The 17,095-nt window shown below is 43.8% G+C and overlaps 1 protein-coding gene across 2 annotated transcripts in view; it reads left to right on the plus strand.

Annotated features, from left to right (window-relative positions):
- The window catches only part of UBE2E2 (ubiquitin conjugating enzyme E2 E2), a 268,675-nt gene that overhangs the window by 228,313 nt on the left and 23,267 nt on the right, over nucleotides 1–17,095 (plus strand). For both annotated transcript variants that reach the window (XM_077268899.1, XM_077268898.1), the window contains exons 4-5: nucleotides 601–733; nucleotides 16,492–16,639. In XM_077268899.1, the coding sequence (XP_077125014.1) occupies nucleotides 601–733; nucleotides 16,492–16,639 (281 nt within the window). The remainder of the gene's footprint in view (nucleotides 1–600; nucleotides 734–16,491; nucleotides 16,640–17,095) is intronic.

Below are 17,095 nucleotides of genomic sequence, written 5' to 3' on the forward strand. Positions count from 1 at the left end.
CGCAGGAGGATAACATGCGCAAGCAGATAACATGCGCAGGAGGATAACATGCGCAAGCAGATAACATGCGCAGGAGGATAACATGCGCAGGCAGATAACGTGCAGCAGGATAACATGCACAGGAGGATAACATGCGCAAGCAGATAACATGTGCAGCAGGATAACATGAACATGTGCAGCAGGATAACATGCGCAGGAGGATAACATGTGCAGCAGGATAACATGAACATGTGCAGCAGGATAGCATGCGCAGGAGGATAACATGCGCAGGAGGACAGTAGTAGCCTGAGCTTCACGCTCTTATTCGTGACCCATACAGCAGTTGCCTTGCAGCCTTTATCATGTCTACATCCTTAGCTATTAATCAGTATTTGAGCAGGATTGATGACTTATTGGAGATTACTGGTATAGAAAGTAAAGTGAAAACAAATCCTAACTATACCACGCATCGTTGACATGATATAAAATAGTGCTGTATAAGCTTCTAGATCACGCTGTTTCTATATGAATCTTGTGTCGTTTTATACATTTATCAGATGCTCTGAATGTTTCTGATATGTACACGTCCCACTAAATATTCCATTGTTTGTCTCTTTGCAGTGCTGGACCCAAAGGAGATAACATATATGAATGGAGATCAACTATACTAGGTCCTCCTGGTTCTGTATATGAAGGAGGGGTTTTCTTCTTAGATATCACATTCTCACCAGACTACCCATTCAAACCACCAAAAGTAAGTGATTCTCCATCAAGTCACCAATTTGTAGCTTACCGTATATTGTTTGTAGAAACAGAGGATGCGCTGATGTCACTAAGCAATTTGTATGGGGACCGAAGTATGCTATAATCAGAAAATGACCTACTGTGTAAAACAGGTAAATATTGGCAATTTTTCTTTTCATATCACAATCTGTTTTTTAAACAAATAGGAATCTTGCAATTTTCACACTTGTCACTTGGGGGTAATTCAGTCTTTTAATTCCTGTCCTTTCACAAAGAGTTTCCTGCAAGGCTCCATATTATCACAGCCAGGATTACAATGACAGGTAACACCTTTACCCACAGCTGATACCCACAGCACAGAATCCACCAGTCACAACTTAGGGCCCCTTCACACTGGTCGATTCTGCTACGATTACGACGCATTTGCATCATATTCGACATCGCAGTACGAGCTCGTAGCCAGCGGTCACACTCTACGATGTTAACGCTTTTTCTGACGTAGTTGCGATGTGAACGTCACGCGTCGCAATCGTACGCTACCCTTCACACCGCCATAGTCCTACGACTCCGAGCGTGACGTATTACCAGCATGGGCGTGCTAAAACGTCACGCCCAATCAGGAGACAGGTATGCGGAAGCCCAACCCACGTAGTCGCATTACGAGCTCGTATGACCGCCGTCACATACTACGATTTCGACCGCCACAGCGAGACATTTACGACGAAAGAAAGTTCTGCTCTTTCTTTCACATCGTACGATGCTGGGCTGCGTTGCAAATCGTAACGCCATGTCACACTTTGCAACCTCGGAACGAGGACGGATAAACGTCACAAATCGAACGCTCGTTCAGACTTTGATTGCACAGTGTGAAGGGGCCCTTAGGCTACTTTCACACTAGCGAACGACGCAGTGTGACGCATTGCCACATGTCGCAACCATCGTGCGACTGTTGCGTCGGACCATCGCCACCAAAAAACGTTGCTTGTAACGTTTTTTGGTGCGTCGTTCCCAGAACTCCGCCCCCGCCTCCCCGCACCTCACAATGGGGCAGTGGATTCGTTGAAAAACAGCATCCGCTGCCCTCGTTGTGCGGCGCTTCCACAGCTAGCGTCGGTGCGCCGCCACATCGCATAGCGACGTGCAGCGCACGACGCTAGTGTTAAAGTAGCCTTACTCCGCTGCCCCTCACATAAGTCACCCTTACACATGATCATTACATGCTTCAATACAAAAGATTAGGTATGACTATTCATTGTGGCTAATGTTCATGTGCTCATGAAACAAAAAAAGAATCAAATAAAACCCCATTGACCAGTGTGAAGATTGCGAGATTTCTGTTTTTTATTTTTAATAGAGATTTTACATTTTTTTAAAAAATTGCAAATTTTTATTTTAATAATACATTTAAGAAAAAAATGACCAGTAGGTCAGTTTGTGATTATATGTTCCCTTAAAATATTGAGGAATCATTTACTGGTGTTGTATAGATAATTTTCCTCTTGCTAAGTATAATCCAATGGTTAGATGACAAACGACTATTATGTCCTACACACTTAGAACATTAATTGCTTTCAGCAAAAGAAACAAAATCTTGTAGATATGACACCTTTTAATGGCTAAAAAATAAAATAAGTGATGCTAAACAGCAAACATTAATGACTACTTTGGTCTCTTCATCATATATATTAGCTCTGCTACATACACACAAGTGAACCACTCTATTACACACAACTCTGCTAAACATGCACACACAGCTTTGCTATATATACATGCACACACAGCTTTGCTATATATACATGCACACACAGCTCTGATCCATGCACACATATACGCACAACTCAACTACGCACACAGCTCTGCTACATACACATACAGGAACAGCTCAGTTGCATAATAAAAAAAACAGATATACACAACACACACACACACACCCACCTCTGCTGCACACTGTGTATACACTACCACATTTTGATGTTCCCATGGGTGTGACTGATCACATGACTTTAAGGGTATGTGCACACGTTGCGGATTGGATGCTGCGGATTCGCAGCTGTTTTCCATGAGTTTACAGTACCATGTAAACCTATGGAAAACCGAATCCGCAGTTCGCTTGGTGCGGAAAATACCACGCAGGAACGCTGCGTTGTATTTTCCACAGCATGTCAATTCTTTGTGTGGTTTCTGCAGCGGTTTACATCTGCTCCTTAATAGGAATCCGCAGGTGGAATCCGCACAAAAACCGCTGGAAATCCGCAGGTAAAACGCAGTGCGTTTTACATGTGGAATTTGCAAAAACAGTGCGGAAAAATCCGCACACGAATCCGCAACGTGGGCACATAGCCTAAAGGTTCTTCATCCAACAGTCAAGATCCACAGAAACCATGCAGCTTTAGAGTACGTTCACAATAGGTGTTTGTTTTTGTTTTTTTTTTAAAGCTTGTTTTTTCTTTGTTTTTTTGCGGAGGTTTTGTCATGGTAGATTTGTCTCTTCTGCATGCTGATAAAATTTAGTATTGAAAAAAAAGTCCCATTCCAAAGAATGAGGTTTTGGCACAAAAACAGCTGCAAAAAATGATACCTGCCTGTATTTTTGTTACGTTTTTTCACCACCCATTCAAGTCAATGGGTGAAAACGCTGAAAGAAGTGACATGCTCTATGTCCAAAAAACCATGCAGAGTACAAAATACTGATGACAAAAAAATGTGTGTGCATGAGATTTCTGAAATCTCATAGGCTTTGCTGGTACTGTAATAGACAGCTGAAAAATAGGATAAAAAAGCATTAAAAAAATGCAGCAAAAACCGTCAAATGTGAACTTGGCCTTAGAGATGTACAGGTCCGTGTAGTTTTCTCCCCTATCCTGCACCAATCAGCCTGATCAGAGTCAGGGAGGGGAGAGAGCAGTTTTATCAGTGATTGTGAAGGACGCTGTGTCGGTGAGTTTTCCTCCATCACTGGAGCTGCCTCTGGACTATATATACCATGAATATTTTCTGTGGAAAATCATTTAGTTTCTTTTTTTTAGCACATATACGTATCATATCTACAAGATTCATATTTTCTTACTGCGTGCAGTTAATAGTCTTACAACTGGCTACCATGTACCAAAGCCCTATTGTTTCTACACACCTAGATGACTGATAAATCAGATTACATGGTATAATGTACTACAAGGGGCCCCTCGGAAGGTGAGTATATGTTTATTTTTTAACCTGTGACATATATGGCTGGGCAATATACTACGTGGCTGGGCAATATACTACGTGGCTCTGTGCTGTATACTACGTCGCTGTGCAATATACTACGTGGATCTGTGCTGTATACTACGTCACTGGGCAATATACTACGTAACTGGGCAATATACTACGTGGCTGTATACTACGTCGCTGGGCAATATACTACGTGGCTCTGTGCTGTATACTACGTAACTGGGCAATATACTACGTCACTGGGCAATATTCTACGTGGCTGTGCAATATAATACGTAACTGGGCAATATACTACATGGCTCTGTGCTGTATACTACGTAACTGGGCAATATACTACGTCACTGGGCATTATACTACGTAACTGGGCAATATACTACATGGCTGTGCAATATACTACGTCACTGGGCAATATACTACGTCACTGGGCAATATACTACGTGGACATGCATATTCTAGAATACCCGATGCGTTAGAATCGGGCCACCATCTAGTGTATTATACTTACTTATGTACCGCCATTCATTCCACAGCTCTTTACAGACAGTATAATCACTGTCCCCAATCTAGATTCCCTATCAGTATGTTTTTGGAGTGTTGGAGGAAACCGGTGAATTGGAGGAAACCCACACAAACAAGGAGAGAACATACAAACTCCTTGAAGATGTTTTGATTAGTGGGATTCAAACCCAGGACCCCAGCTGCAAAGAGAAACTGTAGCTCCATTCAATCATCAATACATCCACTTGTCTATCAGTTACTATATTTGTGCCGAAATATGAATTATATATATAGAGAGAGATACCGTATATACTCGAGTATAAGCCGAGATTTTCAGCCCAAATTTTTGGGCTGAAAGTGCCCCTCTCGGCTTATACTCGAGTCACGGTCGGCGGTGGGGTCGGCGGGTGAGGGGGAGAGAGCGTGTCGCATACTCACCTAGTCCCGGCGCTCCTGGCGCTCCCCCTGCCCGTCCCACGGTCTTCGGTGCCGCAGCTCGTCCCCTGTTCAGCGGTCACATGGTACCGCTCATTAGAGAAATGAATATGGACTCCACTCCCATAGGGGTGGAGCCGCAAATTAATTCCTCTAATCAGCGGTAACGGTGACCGCTGACAGAGGAAGAGACTGCGGCACCCGGAGACCAGCTGTCCGGGAGAAGGAGCCAGGGACGCCGGGAGCAGGTAAGTATGTCATAGTTACCTGTCCGCGTTCCACACGCCGAGCGCCGCTCTGTCTTCGCGTCCTCTTGTTCTGACTGTGCAGGTCAGAGGGCGCGATGACGTACTAGTGTGCGCGCCGCCCTCTGCCTGATCAGTCAGTGCAGAGAGACGCGGGGACGGGACGCTGAGGAGCTGCAAGCAAGAGAGGTGAGTATGTGTTTTTTTTTTTTTATTGCAGCAGCAGCAGCATTGTATATTGCACAGATTTATGTGGAGTATCTATGGGGCAACGGTGCAGAGCATTATATATATGGCACAGCTTTATGTGGAGCATCTATGGGGCCATAATCAAAGGTGCAGATCATTATATATAGCACAGCTATCTATGGGGCCATAATCAAAGGTGCAGAGCATTATATATAGCACAGCTATCTATGGGGCCATAATCAAAGGTGCAGGGCATTATATATGGCACAGCTATCTATGGGGCCATAATCAAAGGTGCAGAGCATTGTATATGGCACAGCTATCTATGGGGCCATAATCAAAGGTGCAGGGCATTGTATATGGCACAGCTATCTATGGGGCCATAATCAAAGGTGCAGGGCATTTTATATGGCACAGCTATCTATGGGGCCATAATCAAAGGTGCAGAGCATTGTATATGGCACAGCTATCTATGGGGCCATAATCAAAGGTGCAGGGCATTTTATATGGCACAGCTATCTATGGGGCCATAATCAAAGGTGCAGAGCATTGTATATGGCACAGCTATCTATGGGGCCATAATCAAAGGTGCAGGGCATTTTATATGGCACAGCTATCTATGGGGCCATAATCAAAGGTGCAGGGCATTTTATATGGCACAGCTATCTATGGGGCCATAATCAAAGGTGCAGAGCATTGTATATGGCACAGCTATCTATGGGGCCATAATCAAAGGTGCAGAGCATTGTATATGGCACAGCTATCTATGGGGCCATAATCAAAGGTGCAGAGCATTGTATATGGCACAGCTTTCTATGGAGCATCTATGGGGCCATAATCAAAGGTGCAGAGCATTGTATATGGCACAGCTTTCTATGGAGCATCTATGGGGCCATAATGAACTGTGCAGAGCATTATATATGGGGCAGCTTTATGTTGAGCGTCTATGGGGCTATACTGAACGGTGCAGAGCATTATATATGGCACAGCTTTATGTGGAACATCTATGGGGCCATAATGAACGGTATGGAGCATCTATTTTTAATTTTGAAATTCACCGGTAGCTGCTGCATTTTCCACCCTAGGCTTATACTCGAGTCAATAAGTTTTCCCAGTTTTAGTGGCAAAATTAGGGGGGTCGGCTTATACTCGGGTCGGCTTATACTCGAGTATATACGGTAATCTTTTTTTATTTTGGGGGGAGGTTGAGAGGGGCGGAAATGGAATTATTTCATTTGATAAAATTCACTGCATTCACATTCTGCTGAATTAGGCAAAAATAAGTATGCGAATGTATGTCTTAATAATATACCACTGATGGTGGGCCAGCATTGTTAGGGCCTGTTCACATCCCGAGTTTCCTCTACATAAATGTGTCCATAGCCGTTAATTGCCATAGACACACTGAATGCGGAGTCTTGTCTTACAGACAGTCCTTCTTGGGAGAAAACTATACAAATTAGCTCTTCCTTCCTAACAAAAAACTTCTGGAGCTGTCGTGCAAGTTCAGAATATGGTGTAATGCCTTTCTAAATTTTGCATATATTAAAGCCAAACCAATTTTTGCAGCCAGACCATATTGTTGAAAGCAGATGCTTTATTCGGACCTGGATAGTGTTCTCTGTGGTGTCACATGTTGTATTTTGGCAGTTTGTAAAGTAAATTAACCAGATTCTATTTTCGGATGTTGTGGTTTGGTAAGTGTTACAGTGTTTATGAGCAGCAGAGTTTGCACATACGCCTCCAGTTTTAGTGTTATTTGACCACTTTTAAAATACTTTAGTTAAAGGGAACCTGTCACCAGAGAAAGCGCTATTAACCTGCATCTATGGGGATAATCTGCAGGTTAATAGCGTTATTAATCTGCCTGGTGCCCGCACTTAGCGTACGCTGCAGGGAGAAAATGAACTTTATTCCCCCCGGCAACGTTCGGATTCATTCACGTGGACGGTGCGGGCCCCTGGCAGGTTACTAACGCTATTATCCTGCAGATTCTGCAAGGGTTAATAGCATTATTTCTGGTGACAGGTTCCATTGAAATGTCTTTTACCAATTATGATGTGTGAATAGGGAACATACATTTTGTGCAGAATTATTAGGCAAGTGAGTATTTGGACCATATAATCATTTTTATGCAGATTTTCCAACTCTAAGCTGTATAAACTTGATGCTTATTGGATAAAGCAGATCAGGTGATGTGTAGTGATGAGCGAATATACTCGTTACTCGAGATTTTCCCAAGCACGCTCAGGTGACCTCCGAGTATTTTTTAGTGCTCGGACATTTAGTTTTTCTTGCCTCAGCTGAATGATTTACATCTGTTAGCCAGCTTGATTACATGTGGGGATTCCCTAGCAACCAGGCAACTCCCACATGTACTTATGCTGGCTAACAGGTGTAAATCATTCAGCTGAGGCGATGAAAACTAAATCTCCGAGCACTAAAAAATACTCGGAGGTCACCCAAGCGTGCTCGAGAAATCTCGAGTAACGAGTATATTCGCTCATCACTAGTAATGTGTATTTGTGTTATGAGGAGCGTGAGGCCTAAGAACACAACTCCCTTTATCATGGTCTGCAGAATTATTAGGGACCAAAAGAGATTTAACTGACTCTGAAAAGTCAAAAATTGTTACAATTCTTACAGAAGGATGCTACTCTCATGAAATTGCTAAGATAATGGGGTGTGATCACAGTCAACAAGGTCACAAAAAAGGTTGAGAATTGATGCACATTAACTGACAAAGATTTGAGGAGAATCAAACTTGAAGCGACCGGGAACCCATTATCCTCCGGTGCTGTCACATTCCAGAACCGCAACCTCCCCGGAGGGCCCAGAAACACAAGGAGTTCAGTGCTCAGAGACGTGGCTCAGTTAAAGAAGGCTGAAACCAGACCACCACTGAACAAGACACAGAAGGTGAAACGTCAAGACTGGGTCAAGAAATATCTGACAACAGATTTTTCAAAGGTTTTATGACCTGAGAGTGACTCTTGATGGACCAAACGGATAGTCCCATGGTTGGATCAATAATAATAATGCGCACAGACCTCCCCTTGAACCCCATGAAGTTGGGGAACTTGTGTGGGCTGGTATTATTATAGATGAGCTTGTTCGACTTTTATGGATTGAAGATGGATTTCAAATTAACTCACAAACATACTGCCAAGTTTTAAAAGACACTTTCTTCCAGCAGTGGGACAAGCCTACATATTTCAAGAAATCCATGATTTTTATGAAGGACATGCTCCATCGCATGAATCCAAGTAATCTACTTCTTTTCTATCTATTTCTTGAACCAGTCTTGAGCTTTCAACATCTGTGTCTTGTTCAGTGGTGGTCAGCTTTCATACTTCCTTACCTTGGCCATGCCCCTGAGCACTGAACACCTTGTACTTCTGCGCATAATGTAGGTCCTACGTCTCAACCTGTCCTCTAAAATCGCTTTACTGCATGCAATATATGTTCTGTCAGCTTTTCTTACACTTCAATTACACAGGAGGAAAACACCTAGTGTTCAGCTCTTTGGAGTGATTTTTTTTACGTGTAAAAAAAATCATTTGATTTGAGAACCTTTAATTTTTATTGCTTTTTACTACCATTTTTGTTAATTGGATGAACAGAAAAAACACTTTTTGCCTGTTTTTAATGGTGTTAACAGTACGGGTTAACTAATATAACATTTCCGTAGCTGGAGTCATTAAGAAATGGGACAATAAAGTGGCTGCCATCCAAGCAGACACCATTTTAATCATGATGGTCCATTTGGTATTGTTTTTTGTCAAAGGTTGGATCTATTTCTTGCAGGAGTTCTTTTTTTTTTTTTTTTTAATCTCCAGCCACAGTCCTCCTATCCCCAGCCACAGTTCCCCTATCACCGGTCACAGTCCCTCTATCGCCAGCCGCAGTCCCCCTATCGCCAGCCGCAGTCCCTCTATCTCCAGCCGCAATCCCCCGATTGCCAGCCACAGTCCCCCTATTGCCAACCGCAGTCCCCCTATCACCAGCTGCAGTCCCCCTTTCGCCTCGCCAGCCACAGTCCCCCTATCCCCATATCGCCAGGCGCAGTCCCCCTATCACCAGCCGAAGTCCCCCTATCGCCACCCGCAGTCCCACCTATCGCCACCCGCAGTCCCCCTATTGCCAGCCGCAGTCCCCCTATCACCAGCCTCAGTCCCCCCTATCGCCATCCGCAGTCCCCCTATCGCCATCCGCAGTCCCCCTATCGCCAGCCGCAGTCCCCCTACCACCAGCCGCAGTCCCTCTATCACCAGCCTCAGTCCCCCCTATCGTCAGCCGCAGTCCCCATATCGCCATCCGCAGTCCCCCTATCGCCAGCCGCAGTCCCCCTATCGCCAGCCACAGTCCCCCTATCATCAGCCCCAGTCCTCCTATCGCCGGCCGCAGTCCCCCTATCGCCAGCCACATTTGCTTTTCCTACTGAAGATTACAAACCTTTACGGAAACTCATATTCTCCATAATTTCTAATAAAAAGAAAGAAAAATCCTCCTTCCAGCTCCAGCTACAGCCACAATTTGCTTTAAACCCTGCCATGTAAATTCATTATTGACGATCAACTTCAGTGATTTACACTCCAGACATCTTAATTACAAAGATAATAATGAAGTTACATGTAATGAAAAATGCTTCAGCAGCTCCGCTATGTAAATGTAATTATTTCTCCATCATGTAGCTAATGTATAGGCTCTTTGGCCTGCTATTACTTCATTTCATATTCATTGTGTTTTCCTCCAGCTATTTAGCATCGCTGCTGTTTTAAATCTATGGCTCTAATTTACTGATTAGAAACCGTTGTAGTCTAAAAAGTGCCACATAGTCAGATTGGCCGACAAGATCTGCAGATAACCTGTATACACACTGAAAGGTCACTTTATTACAGACACCCATCTAGTAGCACATTGGACTCTCTTTGACCTTCACACCCGCAGCAATTTGTTGTATTGGTGCCTGTAAAGCACTGTGTAATTAATGGCGCGATACATTGTGTTCCAAATTATTATGCACAAAGAGTTTAGGAGTGATAAGGTTAGAATTTTTTTGTTTGTCATTTAAACTCATTGATGGTGATGTGTCAGGGCTCTTTATATCACTGAAAGCAATTGCAGATACCTGTGCAAATTAAGGTACCTTCACACTAAACGATATCGCTAGCGATCCGTGACGTTGCAGCATCCTAGATAGCGATATCGTTGAGTTTGACAGGCAGCAGCAATCAGGATCCTGCTGTGATATTGCTGGTCGTTTAGGAAAGTTCAGAACTTTATTTGGTCGTCAGATCGCCGTGTATCGTTGTGTTTGACAGCAAAAGCAACGATGCCAGCGATGTTTTACAATGGTAACCAGGGTAAATATCGGGTTACTAAGTGCAGGGCCGCGCTTAGTAACCCGATGTTTACCCTGGTTACCATCGTAAAAGTAAAAAAAACAAACAGTACATACTCACCCTCTGATGTCCGTCACGTCCCTCGCCATCCGCTTCCTGCACTGACTGAGCGCCGGCCGTAAAGTGAAAGCACAGCACAGCGGTGACGTCACCGCTCTGCTGTTAGAGCCGGCGCTCAGTCAGTGCAGGGAAGCGGACGCCAGGGGACGCAAAGGTGAGTATGTACTGTTTGTTTTTTTACATTTTACACTGATAACCAGGGTAAACATCGGGTTACTAAGCGCGGCCCTGCGCTTAGCAACCCGATGTTTACCCTGGTTACCCGGGGACTTCGGCATCGTTGGTCGCTGGAGAGCGGTCTGTGTGACAGCTCTCCAGCGACCAAACAGTATTGCTGCGGCGTCGTTTAGTGTGAAGGTACCTTTAGTTTGGCAGGTGTGTCCAAATAAAGGCAAGACTACTTAAGAAGGCTGTTCCACATTATTAAGCAGCCTACATTTTTTGCCAAAATGGGAAAGAAAAAGGATGTGTCGGCTGCTGAGAAGCAACAAATTGTGGCGTATTTAGGTCAAGGCATGACTACAATCAACATTGCCAAGACACTTCATCGTGATCATCGCACAATCAAGAAGTATGTAGCTGATTCCCAGCACACACGTGTGCGTGCTGATAAGGAAAAATTGAGGACTCTTTCCAACAGGCAATTGTGTAAGGTTAAAAGAGCAGCTGCAAAAATGCCTTGTCATAGCAGCAGACAGGTTTTTGAAGCTGCTGGTGCCTCCAACGTCCCCAGAACAACAAGATGCAGGGTCCTTCAGAGGTGCGTAAGCCATCCTGTCCACCACCTCTTTCCACTGCACACAAGCAGAAACGGCTCCAGTGGGCCAAACGATACATGAAGACTGACTTCCAAACTGTTTTGTTCACCGATGAGTGTCGTGCAACGCTCGATGGTCCAGATGGATGGAGAGGAGGATGGCTGGTTGATGGACACCCCATGAAAACACGGCTAAGGTGCCAACAAGGAGGAGGTGGAGTAATGTTTTGGGCTGGAATCATGGGGAGAGAGATTGTCGGCCCCTTTATGACCCCTGAAGGGGTAAAGATGAACTCCATAATCTATGTTGAGTTTCTAAAACAACACTTCCTGCCATGGTTCAAGAGGAAGAACCGTGCTTTCCGCAGCAAGATCATTTTCATGCATGATAATGCACCGTCTCATGCTGCAAAAAACACATCTGCATCTCTGGCTGCTATGGGCATAAAAGAGGACAAACTTATGGTGTGGCCACCATCTTCCCCTGACCTCAACCCCATTGAGAACCTCTGCAGCATCATCAAAAGGAGTGTCTTTGATGGCGGGAGGCAGCTCACATCTAAGCAACAGCTCTGGGAGGGTATTCTGTCCACATGCAAAACAATTGAAGCAGAAACCATCCAAAAACTGACAAATTCAATGGACGAGAGAGTTCAGAAGCTTCTTTCGAACAAGGGGTCCTATGTGCAAATGTAACATCACCTAGAATAAAGTTTTCACTTGAAAACTGTTTGATTTCATTTCGTAATAAGCTGATAATGCTTATAACTTCACAATTGACCATTTTTTGTTCAAAATAAAAAAAAAAGGTTGAAAACTCTGCTGTGCATAATAATTTGGAACATGCATTTTGAGTGTTTATTTTGTTTAAAAAGATACTGTTTTCATAGGCAGTTTGTTCCAAAACATTGCAATTATACTAGAATAGTAGATGACTGGAAAATAACAATGACTGCAATTCAGATAGGTAATTTAGAGAAAATATGAGGAAATATTATTTGCATAATAATTTGGAACACAGTGTATATGTGAATAAACAAAGATGTCTTATATAGTACAGTACATAGATTAAAAGGAACCTGTCACCCCCAAAATGGAAGATGAGCTAAGCCCTCCAGCATCAGGGGCTTACCTACAGCATTCTGTAATGCTGTAGATAAGCCCCCGATGTATCCTGAAAGATGAGATATAAAGGTTAGATTATACTCACCCAGGGGCGGTCCCGCTGCAGTCCAGTCCGATAGGCGTCGCGGTCTGGTCCAGGGCCTCCCATCTTCTTACGATGACGTCCTCTTCTTGTCTTAACGCTGTGGCTCCGGCGCAGGCGTACTTTGTCTGCCCTGTTGAGGGCAGAGCAAAGAACTGCAGTGCGCAGGCATCGGGAAAGGTCAGAGAGGCCCGGCACCTGCGCACTGCAGTACTTTGCTCTGCCCTCAACAGGGCAGACAAAGTACGCCTGCGCCGGAGCCACAGCGTTAAGACAAGAAGAGGACGTCATCGTAAGAAGATGGGAGGCCCCGGACCGGACAGCGACGCCCATCGGATCGGACCGCCCCCCCCCAGGTGAGTATAATCTAACCTCTTTTTCTCATCTTTGAGGATGCATCAGGGGCTTATCTACAGCATTCCAGAATGCTGTAGATAAGCCCCTGATGCTGGTGGGCTTACCTCATCTTCCATTTTGGGGGTGACAGGTTCCCTTTAAATAACATGGGTCCATCAAGTTGAATCTTTCTCTACAGGATCTACATTCTCTTATTGCTAGAATTATTTATGACCTACTATGCCATTTGTTGTGAGAAAAGCATCCAGCCCTTTTTATGAATGCTGGATGCTCTAACTGTAAAGAACCCTTTCCTGGTTAGATGCCTGAATCGCCTGGTCCTGATAATAAATGTCCGCTTGCCTTTTGTAAGATCTATGGAAGGAATAAGTTATGTGCAAGTTCTTTGAATTGACCACATGTATTTATACATGTAAATGAGATCTCCTCTGAGGCATGGATTTTCCAAGCCCAACTTTTCTAACCTCTCATTCTAGGAGAGGCCTTCCATATCATGTAATAATCTAGTTGCCTGACACTGACACTTTTGTCTCTTTTCCATCCACATGGTCAATAATAAAGAGAAGAAAAAAAGGCTAGGTCCTATCCTGACGCTGATCCTTGAGGTGCCCATTGCTGACTGTAGCTATTTAGAGACTATACCATTCATGACTGTTTGATCTTGTCCCGTTACAGTTTTCTACCCATTTGCTTATAGTTTCCTCTGATCCCTGCTTCTGGAGCTTCAGTACTAGGATGTTATGTGGAACTGTATCAAATGCCTTTGCAAAGTCCAGATATATCACATCAGCCGCATTACCAACATCCAGATTTGCACATGTTAGCATATTACTAGGTTCATGAGTCCGAGGCAGGTCAACTGTGGCTACTCACCCCCCACCCCTTTTACTGACTGCTTAGTGTGCATAGGGAGAAACCTGTCAGTCTCGATGAGCAAGGCATGAAGAAGCCGTCCAAGACCGGTCTCAGACTAGTAAACTTGTTCCTTGACTATTTTTCAAAGTATATTTTTTTCTGAAACTCCTTTGCTTTTCAGAGTAAAATATACATAGCTGCAGTAACGGAGCAGGTCTTGCATCAATGAGTTGTCATGTTTTCCCATAAAACCTACGGCCACCACCTTTCAGCCCCATGTGACCGCATTCTATAATGCTGCACATATGACTCAAATTCGCCCTGCTTTTGTGCATGTGCACTTCTCTCTGCCCTGCCAAAGACAGAGCAAAGTACTACAGCGCTCATGCATCGGGAAAGGTCAAAAGAGCACAGGCTCGAAGAAGAACACTGTGTGCATGAAGTAGGACGCATCAACCACACGAAGCACAGAAGGATGACGGAATCGCAAGAGAGGCACCGGACCAAGACCAGCGACGCCCATCAGACCGGACCGCCCCATACAACGAATTGGAGTCATATGTGCAACATTATAGAATGCTGTCATATGGAGCTGAAAGGTGATGGCCGTGGGTTATATCAGAAAAAAATTGTGACAGGTTATCTCTTAACTCGTTTATGACCTGTGATGTATAGGTATGTCATAGGTCACCTCTCTTTGATGCAGGCTCCAGCCCTGAGCCCGCATCTCTTCAGGCACATGACAGCTGATCTGATAAGCTGACATGTGCCCCTAACAGCAGTGGGTGGAATCGCGATCCACCCACGGCTGTTAACATGTTAATGCCGCTGTCAATCTCTGACATGAGTGCGCTGGAGGCACATCACAAACCACCCACATTGGAGCCCCAGTAACATGATCGTGGGGCGCCTATAGGTTGGCGTGAAACCAGGAGTCTGCAGGAGACTCCCATGCTTGTCATTACAGATCTGCTATGAGCGCCGCCCCGTGGCTAGCGTTCATTGCAGATGAGCAATTCTTCCACACATAGGTGTGTTAAAGCCCTGTATGTGTAGCACAAGAGATCGGAAGATTGCCACTGCAAGTCTCCTATGGAAACTATTGAAGCAAGTCAAAAAAATGTTTTTAAAAATATTACATTTTCAAATCTCTCCCTTATGCCCTACTCAAAATAAAACAATAATAAAAAATAAAAAATACACATTTGGTAACGCTGTGTTCAGAAATGCCCAATCTATGAAAATAGAAAAAAATAATTCAATCGGTAAACAGAGTAACAAGGAAAAAAAAATCAGAGATCCAGAATTATGTTTTTTGGTCGCCGAAACATTGCAATAAAATGCAATAACGGGCAATCAAAACATCGTATCTACCCAAAATGGTATCAAGAAAAATGTCAGCTCGTCACGCAAAACAATTTGCCTTCACCCAGCCCCAGGTCCTGAAAAATGGTAACACTACAGGTCTCGGCAAATGGCATTATTTTTTTCTTTTTTACAAACATTCAATGTTTTTTTCACCATTTAAATAAAAAATGTACCTATAATACATGTTTGGTATCTGTGAACTCGTAATGACCTGGATAATCATAATGGCAGGTCAGTTTTAGCATTTATTGATATTCATATCATTAAAAAAAAACTCAAAAATTGCACTTTTTTTTTAATTTCACCACACTTGGAATTTTTTTCTTGTTTTCCAGTACACTATATGGTAAAACCAATGGTGTATCTCAAAATTACAACTCGTCCTACAAAAAGCAAGTACTCACATGGCCATAATGATGGAAAAATAAAAAAGTTATGGCTCTGGGAAGAAGGGAAGTAAAAAAACGGAAAATCCCAAGGTTGTGAAGAGGTTAATCACATATCACTTCTGTATATACTGGATTGTTATGGTACTAAATATATATTGTGTTCTATGATAAAGAAAATACATGACATAGTCCGGAGCATGAAATCTGATATATAACATCAGCGTAATCACAGCACAAGATCAGCCAGGAGCAGTAATTTGTGCCCTTCCCTCCCGACACTCCGCTCTTGTTTCAGCTCCTTACCTACCTTCTAGCGGTGAGATATCATTCTGGCCTGCAGATATTCCTCCTCTTGTTTTCTAGTCTCAGTCCCTCCATACATGTGACAGCTGTTTGAAGTTAGATTTCTGGTCGCTGTAGGCTACATAACCTTTAGGTGTTACTTGTTCAAGTCTGAAACTAGTCCGTTTCTATTGTTCATTGACTCTCCATTAATACGAGTAGGAGCTAACCAACAATGATCGATCACCGAACCCTTTATCTCCTACTGATGAAAGGTGGGCTGTAGTTCTCACTGTGCACATTGTATCCCCCCGTCATGTTTTTTATTTTAAATGTCAGACTTTAAAATGGTAATGAAGCATTGTATATAGCATATAAGATACCGTAATAAAATCCTACACTTAAAGGGAAGCTGACAGCTGATACTTGCTGCGCCAGCCATTATTTGATACGGTATTTATTGTAAATGTTACAAGTGAAAATTGAACAGCCAACTGTAATTATTTTTTAGGTGACGTTTCGGACAAGAATCTACCACTGTAACATTAACAGCCAAGGTGTCATCTGCCTTGATATCTTGAAAGACAACTGGAGCCCAGCACTAACCATTTCTAAAGTTCTCCTCTCCATCTGCTCTCTGCTCACAGACTGCAATCCTGGTAAGATATTTATTTTTTATCTATACCTGGTAAAGCTATAACTAGTGTTGATCGAATAGCTTCAGCTCCATCCTTATCCGAATAGCTATAGCGCATCCCGAATAGCTGCACCGGTAACCCAGACACCGGGAGCGCTCCCGATAATCAGCTGTCCGGTGCCATGTGTCATGGCTGGTGACATTCACATGCATGGAGAGCCCAACAAACAGGCAACACATGCATGTATTGTAACTGTCACACAGCCGCGACACATGCAGCTGCGGCACCGGACACCTGATTATCGGGAGCAATCCGGGTTCCCGATGCAGCTAGTCGGATAAGGAGTTATCCGAAGCTATTCGCTCATCCATAGCTATAACCTTTAGGGCTTGTTCACACTTTCCTTTTTTTGCTGCGGATTTTTCAGCTCTTGTTTTTGAAAAACCGCGGTGGTTTTCACTGCGGTTTTTTGTGCGG

Source organism: Ranitomeya variabilis, chromosome 6 (genome assembly GCF_051348905.1).
Source record: "Ranitomeya variabilis isolate aRanVar5 chromosome 6, aRanVar5.hap1, whole genome shotgun sequence".
Taxonomy (NCBI): domain Eukaryota; kingdom Metazoa; phylum Chordata; class Amphibia; order Anura; family Dendrobatidae; genus Ranitomeya; species Ranitomeya variabilis.